The following is a 22,366-nucleotide window of genomic DNA, read 5'->3' as shown; positions in this document are numbered from 1 at the left end:
TTTAAAAAAATAGAATATGATCCTACATGTCTGTAGAGAAGCGATCATTTTGTCAGCTCTGTCCTTAACAATAGCTATGTATTCTCCTTTAAATATTTCATCCTTAAAATAACAACTTTGCTTTCAATTATTTTTGTAAGAGCAGGTGTTACTTTCAAATTGCGGATATCTGACACACGTATAGGATTATTTTCCTACACGCACGCACACCTGCTGTCATATGCCATAGCCATAAGTGGACACATATCAAGTCTACAGAAGCAGGCGAGCTAGAGCTTCCGCAGCCGATAAAAGCCAGAAAGGTCAGATAAGAGATAGAGGACTTGTAAATGAGACCAGAGCTCTGTGTATGTGTGTGTGTGTGTGTGTGTGTGTGTGTGTGTGTGTGTGTGTGTGTGTGTGTGTGTGTGTGTGTGTGTGTGTGTGTGTTGATGCGTTCAGGGGCGTGTCCCACGTGTTCATTCAGATAAGAGAAGGTCTGTGACTGCGTCAGATCCTAAAAGCTAGGTGGTGACATCTGAGGGCTAACTTTGAAGCTCAGAAAGATGACAGTAAAACCTGTATAGTGTGTGTGCGTGCGTGCGTGCGTGCGTGAGTGTTTGTGTGTCTTTACTGTATGCGTCGCTGCATGCTCCTGAGAGAAGAGTAGACAATGCCACCCAGTGTCTGACAGCACTAGCTACTGATCCATATGGATTTGTGTCCGTCAGTCAGTGGAGTTTCTTGTTTCTCCCACGATCTGTACACTCTGCCTCTGAAATGTCCCAGCGAAGGGGAGGGCACATTTTTAGGAGGTGAATCAGTGCGTTGTCGTCGGTCGATTCGCACCGACTTGGAACGAGATGAAAGCTGCTCCGAAAATGTCAGCCAAGTTCCGCAATCCCTCTTCTTCACTCGCTCTGAATCAATAGCCACGGGCTCCAAGTCCCAACAATTCTGACATTCAGAGTGTATTTCCATTTAAACTTGCACTCCAAAAAGACACATTGGAGATGGCCCAGGTTTTGCATTTTTATATTGTCAGCATTTAGGTGATTCTCTTTCAGACTCGAGCTGAGTGAGCACGTACCTCATAGTTTGCCGGTGCTTAGGTAATGAACACGACATATGACGTGCATCAGTTGATGGACTGCCTGCCGCGGGGATTGACCTTTTGGTTACAGAACAGTCCCTCTAACCACCACTGCCGGCGTAGACACCACAGAATCTAACCGATGAGGTTTTTATTAGCCGCGTGCAGGCGATGGTCCTCTCTGTCAATAAATCTTTGACAGTACATAGAGGAGCAGGGCGCTGCCATTACCTCCGGCCTCATCGTCCAGCTTGTCCCATGGACATATGGAGCCAGGTGGCCGGGCCTGCTGTCACGTCACAGCAGTCCCTTTGCTTTTAGATGTCTCTCTACCTGGCAGCGCCCGGTGATCACAAAATGTGTGCTAAAAGCCACCATAACAAAGCGATGCAATGCGCTGTGAAAATAATCATCGGCTGGTCAGACAGAGTGGGATGTTTTTAATCGGTGCTCAGAGTCCCCCTCATAAAGACAAACATGCTTGATGTGCTTGACTGCTACATGATAATTCTGGAACTGATTGAAATGTATCTAAATGTATAAAAATCTGTCTCCGATCCAAATGTAATTGGAAACATTTACATTTGGCCTGGTAGCTCTGGGCTCTCTAAGCATATCCACCACCCGTCGTTCAGTGTCTTTCTGTCAGAATGATTTTATTTTATTTGTTGCTCCATAATGTATCCCAGCATGCTATTAGTGCATTGCTGAAAGTGCTGCTTGTGCTCTCAGGTGAAGTGTGACCAGTACTGGCCAGCACGAGGGACGGAGACCTACGGGATGATCCAGGTCACCATGCTAGACACGGTGGAGCTGGCCACCTACAGTGTTCGCACCTTCGCCCTCTACAAGGTATGTGGGCCATTCAAACACAGAGGAATGCTTCTCTCTCAGGTTCCATTATTGACGATAGCGACGGGAGACATTCACATTACCTACCAGTATTATTTTAGTTGGCTGTTTTTTTTCTTTTTCTTTTTTTGCACCTGTGCATGACACGTGACAGTATGGTAGTGAAGCTAACAAGCAGTTTCGAGAATGGGGAGTGAAGGACGTATGGAGAACAGCCAGCCCAATGTGACAAGTGTCTAGTGATGAGAAATAGCCAATTAAAATCTCAAAATGTCAGGGTGTCCCTTCAAGCTCATTTAAAGTATTCTTACTCTATTTGTACTTTACAATAACCCCCCATCTTTCTGTCTTACACACGCACACATACACACACACACACACACACACACACAGAATGGCTCTAGTGAGAAGAGAGAGGTGAGGCAGTTCCAGTTCATGGCCTGGCCTGACCACGGTGTGCCTGAGTACCCCACCCCCATCCTGGCCTTCCTCAGAAGAGTCAAAGCCTGCAACCCCCCGGACGCCGGGCCTATGGTGGTCCACTGCAGGTGGGATATCTGTTGTTTATTAACCCATTCTGACCTGAGATCAGATTCTTACGAGGTTTCCACTGGACACACACTGGTCTGATGAACCCATTCTGACCTGAGATCAGATTCTAAAAATGTCAGTCGTTCTTTTTTCAAAAATAGCAGACCTACAAGCTCGTATCGCGCCACTCGGTGGCGCGATATGAGCTTGTAGATCTGCTATTTTTCAATAGCTAAAGCATAACATGATGCCGACACCAAAATGGGTGCCCGGTCAGAATGTGAAAGGTTTGGGTCCCGCAGTGCATACTGGGTTAGCATAGAACTGGCCTGAACCCATTCAGGACGTGGATATTCTGAAAGTATATTGGGTATTTGCAACTGTGCCTACTGTTTGGATGTTGGGAGGCTTCGCACTGTAACTGTTTACCATGCCAGTTTCTGTGATAAATCAACTGGCAAATTAACTGTTTTTTATAGGAGCTGCAATGTAAGCGCTCACTTGATAGTATATTCAGTTTTTATGTTCTGTTGTTCTGGTTTTATGTTTCCTCTGTAAAATTGTTTTTGAGTGGCCGCTGAGACGTGCTATGTCACTATATGAATGTCTTTATATCGCTTCTTGTCTCTACTTTATAACATCCACACTAATCATAATCATAACATAGTGAGGTTAGTAATGGCAACAATAATAATATATAATCTAATGAATTTATATCGTTGCTGTCGCACAGAGACCTCGTATCAACATCTTCTTGTTTTGTTTTCTTAAATGAATGACCTACTCTGTCATACTACAGTGTCACACAAATGTGTGACCTACAAGCTCGCAACGTGCCACAATGTGACACGTTGTGAGCTTGTAGATCAGCTATATATTGAATCAATGAAGAGTATTAACAAGAGCTTGTTGTGACTACTTTGGATCCATTGGAACGTAATGGCACGTTTTAACAGTGGGCGACAGCCCGGGGTATTCCCCGGAACGTTTGAACAGTGGGCGACAGCCCGGGGTATTCCCCGGAAGGGTGTTATTTGTCTATGGGACTCAGCAACTACTGGCAATAGCAGTCGAAAAGTGGGCAAAGGAACATCATTCAAAAACATGAAAATGTTTTATTTTTGAACGACATCGTCCGGCGATAGCCAATCAAACTCATGTGTTGCTTTGTTTACCCTCCACGCAGAACCATACCACCTACAGTATACAAGGACATAGAACATATACAATAGAACAGAACCATACCACCTACAGTATACAAGGACATAGAACATATACAATAGAACAGAACCATACCACCTACAGTATACAAGGACATAGAACATATACAATAGAACAGAACCATACCACCTACAGTATACAAGGACATAGAACATATACAATAGAACAGAACCATACCACCTACAGTATACAAGGACATAGAACATAATAAACAATAGAACAGAACCATACCACCTACAGTATACAAGGACATAGGTAATGACAGCAGGAACGCCCTGCTGTCACTAGCAGATTATTATCGCCCAGAGTCACCATTGTTCGCCCGCCGTTAAATCATACTGTCATAACAGTTTTTGACATACAAGCTTTCCACCTGACGGCAGGTGTGTATATATATAGGTGTGACTGGGTACTGTATGTGCAATATGCTATACAGTATATTGTCAAAGACTGGCTGAAGATTGACATCTCTTTACTCTCACATTCACCCCACTCCCTCCCTCCCCCAGTGCGGGCGTGGGCAGGACGGGCTGTCTGATCGTGATCGAGGCCATGCTGGAGCGCATGAAGCACGAGAAGTCGGTGGACATCTATGGCCACGTGACGTGCATGCGCGCGCAGCGCAACTACATGGTCCAGACGGAGGACCAGTACATCTTCATCCACGAGGCCCTGCTGGAGGCCGCCACCTGCGGCAACACCGAGGTCCCCGCCCGCAACCTCTACGCCCACATCCAGAAGCTCACACAGCCCCCGCCTGGCGAGACCGTCACAGCCATGGAGCTGGAGTTCAAGGTGACTTAAAAAGACCTACACATACAACCTCCTAGACCTATATTTAAGACCTATATATTCTATATTTTCAGACCTATACATTTTTGCATAATCTGTGGTCATAATGTGCATATAGTACATATACCTAGCAATATATTGAAAGAGAAAATCATAATTTAATGTCAAAAGTCAGTCCAATCTTAATTACTTTAATTACTACACAAATGTACAGTGTGAATATATCAGCAAGCACTTATGAATAATTATGAACCATGATTTCCCATGATCCGTGACTGCTCACGTTCCACCACATGCCCTTGGTTTTCATCGGGGAGACACTCTTGGGTTGCTGCTACATTCTTGATCAAACTCGAGATGACGGCCCGATGGTGCATTACTTGTTTTATTAAAGTATGAAACTGAAAACATTTGAGGTGAGAAATGGGCACTGCGGTAACACTAACGTGCCCCAGCAGCACTGCCTCTCTCTCTCTCTCCCCTAAGCTGGAAATATAATATCATTGTGTCAAAAATCCAATAACTGCCCCATGGAGTACTGATGTCTGACATCAAAACAAAGCCCCTTGGGTCAAAAAGATTTTTTTTATATAAAACAAAAATAATCTGGTCATTCTGTCAGGGATTTGGCGTGATACGTATACATCTGTGTAAAGTAAACCTGCGTGTGGTAATCTAGGATGACAGAACCAGGGCAGGGAATGCACATACGCAAACATGCTGCATTCACAATGAGAGCTTAAAAAGTGAATTGACACATGCGTACACATCTGATACTAGTCAAGGTGACTCACAATCTTACACACACACACACACACACACACACACACACACACACACACACACACACACGCGCGCGCATTGACACACCCACACACCTTCTGTCAATAGCTATTGACTGTGATGTTACTACATCCTTCCACCCAGCGTAGCAGAGCCATTAGCCCCTTATGACCATGATCCATTCTGTTTGAAGTGATAATAACCACGCGCCTGCCAAGCAACAGAGAATGACAGAGCGCCATACGGGGGCCACTGCCCTGTCGTTGGAGCCCACACAGTCTGGCCTCAACACACACACCCTGGCAGCTACACCAAGCCTCTCCGCACACACACACACACACACACACACACACACACACACACACACAATCCCTTGCTGTCCATCTGTCCATTGTCCGCTGCCAGCACAGTGCTGACCCACCCCCACCCCCATGGCCAGCACAGTGGGAGCCAGTGTGGGAGACCCCTTTTGCCCTGTAGCTACGTTAGCTCCACCCTGGCTCCAGCTAAAAGCACTGTGCTATCGATGCCTCTGCCAGGTCAGGTATACGGGTTATGAAAAACCTGGAAGAGTTGTGGAATTACAAAACTGTTTTGGAAAATAATAAAGCAACAAAAGTGTTAAATACCATAGCCATAGCCTGGCTCCAGGCCTGAATCGCTAGCCACGCCCATTTCTGGTGATTATTAAGTGAAACGAAATGAAAATTCTGACTGAGTGTCAGGCTACCATAGCCATCAAAGGACATGAAATGTCCAACATGTAAAGGAATGGAAGTGATGGAGAAGTCTTGGTAAGCTATAGGTCACAATGTGTAGAAACTGAAAGCCTGTCTCATCTCAAGTGCATGATGCATCACTGCATTGACTTGACGTCTCGTCTTCTGCTCATTTCCCGTGACAGCATACGCTAAAGAGTGCAATGACGGGAGCATGAGCGGAGAGATGGAGACGATTTGACACAGAAGCTTTCCAGGGCTCCTTCTTTTGTTTACATCGAGTCACAGGTCGCTAATGTTCTCTCTCCCTCTCTCTCGTCTGTCTGTTCTATGACCCCCCCCCCCCCCCCTCTCTCCTCCATAACACAGAGACTGGCCAACTCCAAAGCCCACACGTCGCGTTTCATCAGCGCCAACCTGCCCTGCAACAAGTTCAAGAACCGTCTGGTCAACATCATGCCCTTCGAGTCCACGCGCGTCTGTCTGCAGCCCATCCGTGGTGTCGAGGGTTCTGACTACATCAACGCCAGCTGCATCGATGGCTACAGGTCAGCACTCACAGCACTTACCTCGGCAGGGGATTTGTGTGTGTGTGTGTGTGTGTGTGTGTGTGTGTGTGTGTGTGTGTGTGTGTGTGTGTGTGTGTGTGTGTGTGTGTGTGTGTGTGTGTGTGTGTGTGTGTGTGTGTGTGTGTGTGGGGGTGGGGGTGGGGGTGTGGGGGTGGGTGTGTGTGTGTGGCTTGGTACAATGGATGTGTGACGGTCTGAAATAGTTGTTTGTGCCAAAGCAAAGGTATGTACAGCCCAGGGAAATTCATTTGAATTGGACTTGCGGGGCTTTGAGGTACAGATGAAAAATAACAAAAAGAGGCTCAAGGAAAAAGTTATGAAAGATGAGGATTGCTGTCCATGGTGTTCCCCCATAAGTCACTGCATGCTGTCATATACTCAGGTGAGCCTGGATTGCTTCCCAGAGAGGGGAAGATCATGTATATGATACTGTATGTACTGTACAGTATATAGACTACTGTACACACACACACACACACACTCTTGAGTTAAATGGCGTAAATACCAATGTCATCCAGTCCACTCCAGGACTTTAGCTTCACACCCGGCTGCAGTGATATAGACAACACCGCCCCTCCTCACCCTCCTCCTAATGAAAGGTGCTCCTCGGAGGCCCACCCTCTATTGTCACTGTGTAAATAGTGTAATTGCGGCAAGAGAGCGTCGTAATGAAGTGTGTTTTCCAGAACACCTCCCCCTCCTCCATCGTCCGACCGCCCTCTCTCTCTCTCTCTCTCTCCTTTCCTCCTCTCTCCCTCTAGCACTTTTCCATAATATCTTCATCTCTCTCTCCGTTTCTAACCTCTGCTCTCTCTCTATATCTCTCTCTCTCTCTCTCTAGCTCTCTCTCTCCTCTCACTCTCTATCTTAATTTTCACCGCCTGTCGTCAAGGCAGCTTTGGTTTCATCAGATGGTTCGGCACGTGTGTGTGTGTGTGTGTGAAGAGGACACTTGTTGTGTGTGACTGTGTCTGTGTGTGTGCACCCGTGGCGTCAAGTAATTAAGCTCCTCTTAACCCATTTAGACCTGGGATCAGATTCTAAAAATGTCTTCTACATCCTGACAGTTTTCTGAAAAAGCTTGATTTTTCAAAAATAGCAGTCCTACAAGCTCGTAGCGAGCCACTCGGTGGCGCGCTATGAGCTTGTAGATCTGCAAATTTTTCAATAGCTAAAGCATAACGTAATGTTAACACCAAAAGGGGTTCCCGCCAAAAATGGGTTAAAGCCTGGGCATAAATAAAAGACTAAACAGCGGCCTCTAGTGCCCTTCACCCCGCGCCTTCCAGAAAATACCATAATGCTAAGCTAATGAGAGGCGAGCAATCGATTCCAGCCACTCTATAGAGCGGCGCAGTCCCTCCCCCTTTCAGAACAACGAACGGCCCAGGAAATGAAAACGCAATGCATTTCCCCATAGGCAGTTTTTATTTAATTTATTTAAAGACCTTTTAAGCGTCGTACGAAGCCAACTCTTGTCGTGACAAATCATGACAACACACACAATATTTCGGGCCAAACAAAGAATTAGAAAGTAGAAAAAAACGGCAGGTTACAACACTTTTTGTTGTTTTTCTTCTTTGTAATTATTTGTTTGGTCCAAAATATTGTGTGTGTTGTCATGATTTGTCACGACAAGAGTTGACTTCGTACGACGCTTAAAAGGTCTTTAAATAAATTAAATAAAAACTGCCTATGGGGAAATGCATTGCGTTTTCATTTCCTGGGCCGTTCGTTGTTCTGAAAGGGGGAGGGACTGCGCCGCTCTATTGGGGGAGGAGGGGGGGATTCAGGGGGATTCAGTTTTTGGCATTGTGATGAGGTTGAAATGAAACACCATGCCCCGAAGCACAGCACTGTCATCTGGGGACGATGCTGAAGACGGTTGCTTTGTGCTTCCTTTTACACTTTTTGGGGGCTACATGAGCTCATCCGGATTGTTGTGCACATCAGCAGTCAGCATTGTGATGTGCTGTTCGCGATACTTGGCATGCCATACAGAATGTATTTTTTTGAGGGGCGCTAGCCCCTCCTATATACAGCTTTTTGTCCTTAACTCGTGTCACATTTGCCATTGACATAAACACATAAATTCAGTTGTCATCTTACATGATCATCGATCATATGATCATGGTGAAAAGATGAGGTTTTTTTTTAAACATTGTATCATGGTTAAAAGATAATAACGTAAGTTGACAAATTAATTCATGAAGAAGTATATTGATTTTTTTATTGGATGATGACATGACGACAAAAGCGCCCCTCACTTCACACGGGTGTGATTTCATTACTTGCCCAAGCAGAGGGTGCAAGTAATAGTTTCCATCCAGTGCTTCGATGTGTATGTCGCCGTGCCAGCGTATGACGTAATGACTACTTGTGCTTGATATGGCAGTGGTGCCAGATTACATACATGTATACATAGGGGCATTACCTTTAATCCTCCCGACACTAAAACATATCGTCATTACGTCACCATCGAAAACCAATTACACCCTGGCATTGGGTCCTTTAATCCACATCTTTATTACGTCATCATTGAGAGCTATAGTTGTACCAGTTATACCCTGACGTCATATGCTGCTACGATACATACACATCATCATTATGTTGTAATTGATGTTGTAAGATGATAAGAGCGCCCCTCACTTCACACGGGTGTGATGTTTTTCAGTTAGATTGGTTATAGAATAGGAGGCTTGGGCGGTATTCTGTATTCATAGCAATACCTTCACACCTCCCTGACATTTCATCAGGGTGTTATGATGCTATTTTGTGTTCAAAACAAAACAAAAGCTGGGCCGCCTGTAACAGAAGTCACTGCAGCATGTATGACATTGTCTAGCCCACAATGCTGTGTGTCTAATGTGCAATTAACCTAATGGCCCATAGGATAATGAACAGAGAGGAGATAAGTGCCCTTCTTCCATAGATTGAGCACACCTTGCTGGCGGACCCGGTGACACATCCGTGGGCCGAAAGGAGCTGTTGTGCGGGTGGTGTTGGCAGATTGGCAGCTGAATAGCATCATGTGACTAATTCACTGCTCTTGTAGTTGGAAGAAGTCATCTCAAGAAAAAGTTACATAGTATATTATGGCATTATTATCATGATTTCAAGTCTGTATTTTGGACAGCATTGAAAATCATACCTTCGGGATATTTACAATTTACAATTTAGGCATTTGGCAGACGCTCTTAATCCAGAGCGATTAACAGTAAGCAAGAACAAAAAACATGGTAATACATCAAATATATAAAAATAGTCATCATGAATCATACGTAAGCTTAAGAACCTAACGGTGTAAGGAGGCGGCTGTGACTCAGGAGGTAGAGCAGGTCGTCCATTGATCCGTGGGTCGGCGGTTCGAATCCCGGCTCTTCCTGTCCACATGTCGAGGTGTCCTTGGGCAAGACACTGAACCCTACATTGCCTCCAATGAGTCGGTCGGTGTGAGCTCGCCACCATTGGTGTGTGAATGTGGGAAGTGAGGACGCTGGCGTCGACTGTTCGCCGCTTCACCTCCCAATGTATGAATGAATGAACCATTGTAAGCGCTTTGAGTAGGCACGTAGTGCATAGAAAAGCGCCATAAAAATGCTATTCATTATTCTAAGGAAAATATATGTCTATACACTATAGAGTGTTATGTCTACATAAAGTGTATGCGCCTGTAGGAGGTCAAGGCTAGGGCAAGTACTACGGCAAGTGCTATGGGCTAAGATAGAGTCTGACTGCAGCAGGAGTGATACCGTAATACCTTTTTTCTTTAAGATATATTTGTTACCTTTTTTGCCTTTTATTGGATAGGACAGGAAATGGGGAGAGAGACACGGGAAATAACACGCATGGGCAGCAAAGGCCGTTGGACTCGGAACCCGCAATGCGCTCTCAGGCTACATTGAGTCGTCATGCCCGGACCGTTAGGCCAGCGGTCCTGGCCATACCATAATACCTTGATACCACCCATGCCCATAGGCATTGTTAGGCCTGGGTGTTGTTTTATGAATAGCCCTGGATATATTTTTCAAAAGATGTTCTTTCTACAGGGCATACCATTTGAAAACAAGTCACATTATGTAAAGGTCATAAATTATATAAAGGTCATAAATAAGATCCAAGTGTTTTATGGCACACAATTTGAAAGCCACTGGTCTAGCTAGCTGCACTGGCCAGATGTTAATGTGTATAACTTGGCCTATACATAGAAATAAAGTAGGATTACTTGCTCTGTTGAATCCAATTGTTAGTTATTACTCAGTGTCACTTTTACTGATTTTGTTTATTTTGATTCCACGTCGTAAAAACCAGCCTACACAACCTGACCCGAACCTTTTGGTAGAGCACAGTGTCTGCAGCTCATATTTATTTGACTCTTGGACGTTGACTTGAAATTGGTTGGATGAATGATATATTGGCTGCGCTAAACACCCAATGTTTCCCAATCGGAGTGACGACGTGATTTAATTTCCAAATGTTTCTTTGGAAATTGGATGGAACTGGATCCGTGTAGGAGGTGTCATATACTGTAGCAGCGTTGTTATGGCGGGGAGGTGGTCCGTTCGACAAAAGTGTGCGCGTGGAGGCTTGAGCCAGCACTGTCACTTCTCCTGCTGCGTTTCTATTTCTCCTTATACCTCGGCTCTCAACAGAAAGAACTAAGTACAAAGTGTTCTACTGTGTGCTCTGGTGGCTGGCAAGAGGAGAAGCTGTTCACTCTTCTCATCTCCCCTCAGTTCTCGTCTTTTTTCATTTTCCGTGCACTTTATACCCGCGCAACCCTCATTCCTTTTCCATTCTACTGCATTCCTGTACTGCCATTTCTCTTCTTTAATTTGGTTCCTCACTCTCGCTCAGTCACTCCCCCTCTCCCCCTCTCCCCAGTCCTCTCCTCTCCAGTGCTCTATCGCTTCTTTATTTGTGCGAGTGAGGCCCTGAGCACACTCTAATCTCCCGGTTCCACATTAGTGCCTAGCCTGCAGCACCTTCATTAGTTGCTCACCAATGGCACAGAGTGTGTCTGTGTACGCGTGCGTGGGTGTAGGTGTGTGGGTCGGTGTGTGCTTGTGTGTATTAAAATTAGAGAGAGAGATGGAGAGGTGTGTGTGCGTGCGCACGCCCGTATATTAATCTTTGTGTCTGTGTGTATCTACGTGCACGTGCCCTCGTCTGTTTATTTTGTACATGGGAATTTGTGGCTATGTGCTCTGCACATGCGAAAGCATGTGTACACACACACACACACACACGTGTATAGGCCTATATACAGTATACACTATAAGGCTTTAGTGGTGGGGTTACTCTTCTTACTTCTGCCTTTCCTTGCTTCTCGACGCACTGCTGCCACCACCTGGCAGGCCAAAGCTGCACCCATCCAGCCGAGTCAAAGTCACGTAGGACACTAGCACAATGAGCTCATCCTCCTGAGCTACGGAGAAGTGCATTCACTCTGTGCTCTGTAGCTACATGTGAACGCGTGCATGGTGCTCTGTAGCCACATGTGAACGCACGCATGGCGCCTACCCGCCTATGCATTTACTGTACTCTGGTGCTGTATAGCTGTGTGATAAAAAGAAAATCCCGTGTGAAGTGAGGGGTGCTCTTATCAAAGTACATCATCATTTGCAGATACTGTATGACGTAAATTCTCCATTTGTTGTCAATGGCATTTAATGTTTGTGTTAGGACAAAATAGGCAATTTGCTCAGGCACATATGACGTAAATTCTCAATTCATTGTCAATGGCATTTAATGTCTGTGTTAGGACAAAGATCACACTATAGCTGAATTAAAATAAAAATAAAAAATCACACTTGTACGAAGTGAGCGGCGCTCTTATCATCATACATCACATTCTGTGCTCAGCCAATCAGCTGAGCACATTCCGTGCTCATACAGACACACAGGGCGACTGTGGCTCAGGAGGTAGAGCAGGTCGTCCAATGATCCATGGGTCAGCGGTTCGAATCCCGGCTCCTCCTGTCTACATGTCGAAGTGTCCTTGGGCAAGACTCTGAACCCCAAATTGCTCCCGATGTGCTGGTTGGTACCTTGCATGGCTTCCGCCGCAATCAGTGTATGAATGAACACAGCCGCTGCACGATGCGTAACACCAGCGCATTTCTCAACGCCGCCCTTCTCCTGTTGAATCTGCTTATACGCACAGCACCGCAGTACGCGCTGATCTTATTCTGCGGACTACACGTGGCTCTTGGGCTTTGCTTGGCACAGTTTCCAAAGTAAAACAAAATAATAATAATGCTAAAGTAGAATCCATAGCAAACTAATACACTGGAGCACAGAACTGACTGACACAGTGAATAGCAGGCAGGCTGACAGTGAAGTAGTATAACGGCAAAAAGCCAAAGAGGCAATGCAATGCAGTGTGTCTGGATTTATTTGAGACAATGTCGCAGAGTTGATGGTCAGTGTCCGGGCACGCCAGCCATCAAGCAAACCGCCATCTGGAGGATTAAAGTGTGTTATGCAAGTGTACCCGGGTGCGCTGTTGTATCTCGGGCAATGTGAATCATGGCCATCGGGGACCAGGCAACCGTATTCGGAAACGGTTCCAATGAAACAGATTCAGTCCGTCTCAGTGTGAATTGCCTATATGTGTAATGTTGTGTTGTGTCTGATACTATGTGTGGTGTTGTGTCTACAGGCAGCAGAAAGCCTACTTAGCCACCCAGGGTCCCCTGGCAGAGACCACAGAAGACTTCTGGAGAATGCTATGGGAGCACAACTCCACCATTGTTGTCATGCTCACCAAGCTAAGAGAGATGGGACGCGTAAGTAGGACGAGACAGGAACACACACACACACACACACACACAACCATGTCCATGAACACCTGCTCTCACACAAACAACGCACGCGCAACACCAACATGAAGTGCTTACCATGGCAGCTAAAAATTGCACGTACAATCTGTCAGTGATTTAAGCTGGTAATAACCCTTCTGTTCTAACAGGCTTGATACAGCTTTAGCCCATTTGATTAATTTGTTCTGTAAATTAGGAGCACTGTTGCCAGGCAAACTCTCACCGTGAACCACAGAGGTCATTTAGCAAAATCTCCACACATACTCCATTTTGCCTATTATTTTGATTTCTTTATTACATTTAAAATGTTTACATAAGTGCATCATGCACATTCCCCACCCCTCCCATCCCATTCCAAACTCCCAAATTAAATTAAATGTGTTCATTTATAAAAAATAATAACAATAATAATGGGGGGAAATGTTTCTATTCTATTCTGTGCTACTTTAAACGACAAACAGGCGGCGGTGGCTCAGGGGTAGAGCGCCTGGATGGTAACCGTAAGGTTGCCAGTTCGAACCCGGGCTCCCCCAGAGTTACTGTCGAAGTGTCCTTGAGCAAGACACTGAACCCCTAATTGCTCCCGATGTGCTAGTTGGTGCCTTGCATGGTTTCCGCTGCCATCGGTGTATGAATGTGTGTGTGAATGGGTGAATGTAATGCACAATCTCTGTAAAGCGCCTTGGATAAAGGCGCTATATAAATGCATTTACCATTTACCAAACAGAAAGTGATGTTTGTATGGTACCTCAAGCCTGGTATATATACTCGGACACTGTTGCAACAGAGTATAAATCGGGCCATGGAAGACTGTTGGATGTCGTTGCTATTGTGAAGGATATAATGGTGTGTCAAGCTTCTCTTTGCTCGTTTTTCCAGGAGAAGTGTCATCAGTACTGGCCAGCAGAGCGCTCAGCCAGGTACCAGTATTTCGTGGTGGACCCCATGGCTGAGTACAACATGCCTCAATACATCCTGAGAGAGTTCAAAGTCACAGACGCCAGGGTATGATGCTTTGAGACTGACTCTGACTGTGTGTGTGTGACTGTGTGACTGTATATATTATCGTCTGGCAGTATACCTCATATCTCCATATTTCAACTTTTGTTGTTTTTTGGTAAATTAACGCCCTATTTCATCATACAAGAAAGAAGGAATGGTTTTGGACATACAAGATTTCCACCCGACAGCCAGCCATGATGTGTGTGTTGTGGCTCTCTGTGAAATACATGAAAAGCACAGCCTTAACTCCCTTAGGGCCAGTACTGGAGCTCCGTGTGATGCAGGGCTTTCACTGGGTTATATATAGCCTAGGCCTGCATGTCATCACCAGTCCACAGTACACTGCAACATCCTGAGTAGCAAGTTAAAGCCGTATTATGTAACTCTTTTTTCGTGAATAAATTGTTTATTTTGTCCATTCTGTATGGTAGAGAATGTTAACACTTTTTCTGAATAAAGGCCTTAGAGTGCCCAGCAGATGAGGCAGATTTTACCCCGCCTTCCATTTTCCCGCAAAACCGGGAGGTATAATGTTCCATTTCTACCTCGTGCTAATAGTTCTCGTCTCTCTTTAGAAGCGTTAACATCGGCATTCTGATCAGAACCATGTTGAGCGCCGTATATTTAGAGAGAATAGCAAGTTTTGTCGGCCCGCAAACAAGGAAGTGAATGGCTGCACGCACGAAAACATGTCCAGGAGCTCTGAGCAAGGTGTTGCCTAGCAACGGCCGCTGTCAAATAATGGCTTTTAGTGGTCGCATTTTATACCATTAAAAAGGACCTAAATATGTGTCCAGACATCCTGAGCCTCCTACGGGTGAAATTTTGAAGACGTGTGGGGACGTAATATAGCGTATACAACTGAGGTGGTTGTATTTGGTCTCCCGGCTCACAGCACCCCCGCTCGACACCCGTTATATCGTCGCTTTTGCGCAGACGAAAATTAAAGCCTGGTAGCGAGGCTACAGTATGTTGTCGCTGTCAGGTGGAAAACTTGTATGTCCAAAACTGTTACTTTTCCGGAAATAAAATGAATACGTTATTGATGATTTTAAAAAGTACAATACGGGTTAAAATCACGCCAAATGAATGACATATTGGTCCATTAAACACTCAATGTTCAGTTACAGACCCATAAGGGTCCATTTGGTGCTTAAATATCAATATTAAAAAAAAAAAAAGTGTCAGAGGGTCTTTTTTCCATAGACTGTATACTGCAGGGGTCCTCAACTAGAAATGATGAAGATCCACAAATAATTTTTTGAATAAGACCGAGGTCCGGTCCCATGCGCGGCGTCCATCGGAGAGCGGGGCTCTATGCCCGTTTAGTATGGTCAAGCCAAGCTTATACAAATCAGATCGCCTTCCAACCAACCAATAATGGGGTGCAGAGTGCAGGCCCGGAGTGGAACTCCAAATCAGGCCGGGAGTTATACGCCCTGGCAGGCCACACTGCGCGCGCGCACAGCGCGCGCCAGAATTTTGGGGGCCCTTGGGGGACATTTTGGGGGCCTTTGCAGCAATTTCACATGAGAAATGTACCATCTGATGTTATTTATATTATTATATTATAATATATTATATATATATATATATATATTATTAACTTTTTTGGGTGGTCCGCAAACAGGTGGTCCGCGGTCCGGTCGCGGACCGCGGTCCGCCAGTTGGGTACCCCTGGTATACTGTATTAAACATGCTCCGTTTTCCTTGTCATCAGGATGGCCAGTCCAGAACGATCCGCCAATTCCAGTTCACTGACTGGCCAGAACAAGGAGTGCCAAAAACTGGTGAAGGCTTCATTGATTTCATTGGCCAAGTGCACAAAACCAAGGAACAGTTTGGACAGGATGGACCAATCACTGTACACTGCAGGTAAGTTAAGTTAATGCTTTAGGAGGCAACACATCTAAGGTTAAATGCAGCTCCTAATTGGTTGAGCTAGATAGTGATTAACATGAAAGTCTTAATGCATGCTCTCGGTTATGTGTGGATGCATTCTAGGTATTTTATTATTACTATTATTTATTATTAGTAGTAGTAGTAGTGATATACAGATGATAGGAAAGTACTCAATAATAGACAGATCATAGCAGGGCAGTACTTGATATTCAGATGATAGGACGGTACTCGGTATACAGTAGCTCAAGGCGCAGCTCGTCCTCAGCCAGGTTGGTGGGATTAACCTCAGCACGACGCATAACTCCTAATTTATACTCCATGGTTTCTACCTCAAATGCATCTGTCAATATTTCAAACAAACAATTCAGCAAATCAGCATGACTATTTCACAAGCTGACAGCTTGAGTAGACGCATAACAGGTGCTATCCAATCATACCATCGATCCGTCTGTGAAAGCAGACGTCAGTTTATTTTCCAAACTCTAATCCCCAATGCATTATTTGGAAACGAAACTCCCACTTTTTGTTTAATTTATATTGTATGTTCTCAACATTGTAAAGAACCCCAACAAATTGAATTTAATTGAAAAAACAGGTACATGCTTCTCCCAGTAATGTCAAGGATAAAAACACACAAGTCAGTGACTTATTTCCATTGTGGAGGAATTCTAAGTATTATTAATTCGCTATCCATAATACATGACTATAACAAAAATTAACAGCCGCTCCTTTGTGTGTGTGTGTGTGTGTGTGTGTGTCTCTCTCTCTCTCTCTCTCTCTCTCTCTCTCACAGTGCCGGGGTAGGCAGGACAGGTGTGTTCATCACTCTCAGCATCGTGCTGGAGAGGATGAGATACGAGGGCGTGGTGGACCTCTTCCAGACAGTGAAGACCCTCCGCACCCAGCGGCCTGCCATGGTGCAGACAGAGGTTAGAGACTCTTAACGTACTGTTCCTCCTCCTCTGAGTCCCAGCCTTTATTGATAGTATCAAGTGAATATGGACAGGAAAAAGGGAGAGAGAGAAGGGGAGAGACATGCAGCAAAGGTTGTCATGAACGGAACTCGAACACGCGACACGCTGTCAGACCTAAGCCTATATGTGGCATGCGCCTGGACCACTTGGCCAGCGGGCGCTCCGTTTAATGAGATTTTTAGCGGGATATATTTTTTAAGTTTTTGAAATAATGATTAAAATCAAAATGTAGGGACAAGGTGGCACAGTCGGTAGTGCTGTCGCCTCACAGTTAGAAGGTCCTGGGTTCGATTCCCGCTGGAGATGCTGTGGGCGCTGGAGGCGTGTTCTCTCCTCCACTTCATCAGTGCCCATACCCGAGGTGGGGTTGGCGAAAGGGCCTTTCTGTGTGGAGATTTCATGTTCTCCCCGTGTCCCCTAGGGTGGTGGCGCTATAATAGGCCAATGTGAAAAGGGTGCCATTTTTCTTACGTCTTGGATGGCAATTGGATGATTTGAGGCATTTTGTCGGCCTCCTGGTGGCGCTATAACAGGCCGTTCTGGAAAATTTGGCGGAGTGCAAAACATACTCTCTCCCCATGCCTTCAGAGACAAAAATTTAGGAAACCAAAATATAGGGATATTTAGTTAGTGACTCGCGACCCACAACAATAGGTCCATGTTTCCACTGTTTGGGAAACACTACACTACACAGCCCTGCTGGCGTGGAAATCATCTCTTCCTTAGCCCTGTCTCTATGGTTACCTACCCGGATCAAGCTAGTATTATCGAGAACAATTCTTGGCAATACTAGGATGTGTGTCTGACATGGTGAGAGCTACAGGTGGGGTCGGAACACAGGGCATTCAGCAAGTGGGAAGTCGAAATGATTGATGATTAGGGCTGTCACAATCATGAAATTGTACTTGACCATCCATTGTTCATAATTGCAATTAACGATTTACAGTAATTGCATTTTTGGTATTAGATTAATATAAATAATGATTACATTCCTGTTTGGCTTTTCGGCTTCATAAGCAAAAGTTGAACAGTGAGGGCAGATATAATAAATAACTTACATATCGTTACCTTATTAAACTAATTGCCTAAGTCATTTTTTGCCAAATTTTCTTTTTGGCCTAAATCACCACCTGGTGATGCTGGCCACCTCTGGTAAAATCGCCCGAGCCCTAATGTAAATGGCCTTCCTGTTACACCCTATTAAAACAATGGCCTATGTCAAGAGGGAGACTTAGGCCATATTATTTTGCCTAAGTCATAATAAAATGTGACTTAGGCCAGAAGTGTACCTCCCAGCCTTGGCAGAGTAGTTCTGGAGTAGTTCCAACGGATTGTGTGCCCCTGGTTTTTCCCTAGTGGGACTGATTGAGGGTAGCTACTGGGACGTAAGTCGGGACTTGATCACTCCCGGCTGGGTCGACTAAGTGATGGGTATGATGTTGAGAGACCCGAAACACCGTTGACCTCAGGATACATCACTGAGGATACGTCCCAGGTGCATCCATGCGAAGTTTTTTAGTTATAGTTCTTCTATTTATAGTTACTCATAGGAATAGACTATGTGACAACCAGGTATAGTCTGGTGACACCGGAGAGATGGGTGACAGCCGGAATGTAGACGGCACCCGGGTGAGCAGTATGGGTTAGCGCCCCAGCCTGTGTCCTCCGTGAGGAGGAAGCCCAACAACCCTCGGTGAGGCCTTTGGGAGGGCCATGCAAGCAGCAAGCGGAACCGCAGCACCATGACCCTGCGGAACCATTGCCCACCACTCCTGAATGAACTGTCTGGTGCTGGGACTCTGGTGCAACGCACAGGTCCTCGCTCTACTCCTGGTGAGAGCAGGAGTGGACCTGGTGAGACGTAGGAGGGGCCCGGCCAGGAGACAACCCACAGAGCCTAGTCCCTCCATGTGCCAGCCCTGGCAGAGTAGTTCTGAAATAGTTCCAACGGATTGTGTGCCCCTGGTCTTTCCCTAGTGGGACTGATTGAGGGTAGCTACTGGGACGTAAGTCGGGACTTGATCAACCCCGGCTGGGTCGCCTGAGTGAGGGGTATGATGTTGAGAGACCCAAACCCCGTTGACCTCAGGATACATCACTGAGGATACGTCCCAGGTGCATCCTGGTGTTTCCTGAAAACCTTGAAAAAATGACTTAGACAATTAGTTTAATAAGGTGACGATATACAAATAAATGATTGACATATTTAATAACTTTATACCTTCAACATGTTTTTTTTTAAATAGTGGAAATAGACAATTTTCAACATTTACATTTTCAACAAAGAAACGATCATGACGATTATTTTGCGTGTATAAGTGTGATTATCTCAAAATAATTGTGTCATGTTATGATTGGTGATTGATCACACGCCTCACGTCCCTCTGTGTGTCTCCTCAGGACCAGTACCAGTTGTGCTACAGGGCAGCGCTGGAGTACCTGGGCAGCTTCGACCACTATGCAACGTAACCACTCCCACCGAGCAGCCTCCCCCACCCGCCGAAAACCTCTCAGGAGTGTGTGCCAAGTGTCCCATCTCAGCCGCCATCCACCCCACCTACCTTGACCGCCCCCGCCCCCCCTCACCGCTATCAGGAGGAAGGGGAGGAGAGGGAACGCACTCACGGACCCGGGAAACGGGTCCAAAAACCAATCGCAGAGATCCACGCGGATGTAAACCAACACATGACGATTTTTTCTTTTTGCTTTTAACAGAGAAGAACTAATCAAAACAAAACTATAATCGAAAGAGAAAAGACAACCCTTGTACGGAAGCGACAGCTAAGACTTTGGCGGTTTGCTTTCCTGTTCTGTCGACACGACCCGCCCCCACAATCCACCCCCTGATTGTCAGAGGCTACTGGTAGCACTAAGAGATGATTCTCTTTTCCTTTTTTGTATCGTCACTATTATTAAATATCATTATGACAAATGTTTATTATTATCTAGCGCGTCATTTAATTATTCTTTTATTTTATTCTTTTGGTTGTTATTATTTTTAATAATCATTTTAACATCAGACATTTTATTTTGTCTTAAAACAGGCCCGCTGTTGAGCCTGGCATTGTTTCATAATTGGTACGTCTTTATATTTTTCTTTTCTTTTGTCATTTTTCTAGGTTACTTTAGCACAAGGGACATGTATTTTTATCACGTTCCTAGATACTAATTCAGGAGAACCACTGTTCTCTCAGCTGCTGTTCTCAGTTTTCCTTATGTATTCACTATTGTTTATCGTTCTGTGCTGTTCCTCACATTGTTTTTATTGTTATATGGTCTTATTCAGTCAAGATGGAGCTGGAGGGGGGGTCACTTTGATACGCCTTTTCACTCATTGTTTCTAAAAAAAATCTAAAATCTATTGAAAAAAAAAAAAAAAGTACAAAATCATTTCAGAGCATACATCTGCTAGATGTTGTACTGTATGTAAACACAGTAGCTAGTTGAAAGTGAATCAAGCTAACACCACACTAAATCAGCGGTGTGTACAGAACTGGAAAGCACATGATCTTTATTTGTATTTCGGGTGTTTTTGTTTTATTGTTTTCGCCCAACAGAAGCCTATGGCATTGAGGCCTTCATACTCCATACCGGAGAACTTACCTGAGAAAAACAACAACAACAACAACAACAAAAAACAGACTTTTGTACCCCCCGAAAGGGAATTGAAAATGAACATCCTCCCTAATCTAAGTTGCCCTTCAAGCCCCGCCTACCTCCTCGCTGCCCAAAATCCTGGTCAGCTTGCCCGCCGTGGAACCATTCAGACCGAAGGAGCAGGGGTGTCTCGCATGGGCCGAGGGGGGACGGGGAGCAGCCAAATAACACTGGCACCCACCTGTACAGAATCAACCATTCCTAAGCAGAGGGAGAGAGACTCAGCCCTTTGGACTCAAACCTGCTATTATTTTATACAGAAATAGAAATATAAATAAATATATATATATAAATATATATATATAATTATGATTGATTATATATATGTACAATTATACATAGATATATACACAGCTTCGGAAAAGTATATTGTTCAAAAACAAGAAGAAGAAAAAATAAAGGATTTGCTCTGCTGACAGTACCAGTCCATAGAGAAACCGCAGAGAGCCTGCTGTCCTTGCGTGAGTATTAATGGAATAAAAATTAAAAAAAAAACAAATCCACTGTTGTATCTACTGTACTATCATAGTAACCTTTTGACAGCCCGTTTGTCCGTCTGAGGAAAACAGCACAATTCCTACCCCTTCACCCAACCCCGACACGCCACCCACCCCGACCCCCACCCCCAACAAAAAAGGACGACGTGACTCCTCAACTCTGGCTGTCACATCCCCCTCAAGCACAGCTTTTATGCCTGAGTTGTACTTGGCTGCACATTGTGTGTCCCACGCCGAAAATATCAGACCTACATGCTTGCCGTTTTCGGTGTGCAGCACCATCGCGCACCTAAGTATAAAAGTACAGGCTTCATCCATGCAGCGTAGTTGGGAGGAGCGTCTGATCCTAGGCCTGCGAGGGCGGGGAGGGGACTTGTTGAAATGCGCTGGCGAAAAGAGACAGAAATCGTTCATTTTTACCTTGTGAATGCTTAGTGCTGTAGGGGTTCAACCTGTTGTATACACAGTCTGTTTTCTATTTGTTGATAACGAACTGGAATTTAAAAGATGTTGCTGAAAAGGAAAAAAAAAAAACTCATCGATGTTAATAAAGTTGAATAATTGGGTTTTTGTACGAATCCTTTGTCACATTTGCTTTTTCTTTGCAAGTTGTGTATAATATACACATCTTTGTGTGTCTTATGGATTGTAGATAAATAATGGATTACGGAATGTTCTACTTTTGTTCGTATTCTGGTTTTTGGCTGGATTAAGCAAATTGAGACGGATGCCAATGGATGCCACTGTCCACAAAGTTTCCTCTGCATTGTTGAATACATTTCTTGTTGAGAAAATCAGTTGTTACACTTTGTTTCCGGTTGCTGGAAGCGTTACACCAAAACAAATTGTCCTGCATGAAGGTTCATCCTGTAATCATTGTTCAGTATCCTCTCCTTGAATATCAATGGCTGTTAGCCTGATTATTTATTTTGGTCCTAATAACCCAGGCCATGTGGTTCCAGACCGTGTGT

At 44.9% G+C, this 22,366-nt stretch overlaps 1 protein-coding gene across 6 annotated transcripts in view; it reads left to right on the top strand.

The window, feature by feature from the left end:
* Window positions 1–21,974, top strand: part of ptprfb (protein tyrosine phosphatase receptor type Fb) — a 197,943-nt gene extending 175,969 nt beyond the window's left edge. For all 6 annotated transcript variants that reach the window (XM_083783083.1, XM_083783084.1, XM_083783087.1 and 3 more), the window contains 9 exons: window positions 1,805–1,924; window positions 2,318–2,472; window positions 4,186–4,471; window positions 6,340–6,518; window positions 13,204–13,330; window positions 14,243–14,368; window positions 16,086–16,240; window positions 17,061–17,196; window positions 19,642–21,974. In XM_083783083.1, coding sequence (XP_083639209.1) covers window positions 1,805–1,924; window positions 2,318–2,472; window positions 4,186–4,471; window positions 6,340–6,518; window positions 13,204–13,330; window positions 14,243–14,368; window positions 16,086–16,240; window positions 17,061–17,196; window positions 19,642–19,710 — 1,353 coding nt within the window. In that variant the 3' untranslated portion in view covers window positions 19,711–21,974. The remainder of the gene's footprint in view (window positions 1–1,804; window positions 1,925–2,317; window positions 2,473–4,185; window positions 4,472–6,339; window positions 6,519–13,203; window positions 13,331–14,242; window positions 14,369–16,085; window positions 16,241–17,060; window positions 17,197–19,641) is intronic.
* The last annotated feature ends 392 nt before the right edge of the window (window positions 21,975–22,366 follow it).

Source organism: Protomyctophum parallelum (genome assembly GCF_964188405.1).
Source record: "Protomyctophum parallelum genome assembly, chromosome: 14".
NCBI lineage: Eukaryota > Metazoa > Chordata > Actinopteri > Myctophiformes > Myctophidae > Protomyctophum > Protomyctophum parallelum.
The sequence above is the reverse complement of the archived record's forward strand: the minus strand, read 5'-3'. Positions and strand labels throughout refer to the sequence as shown.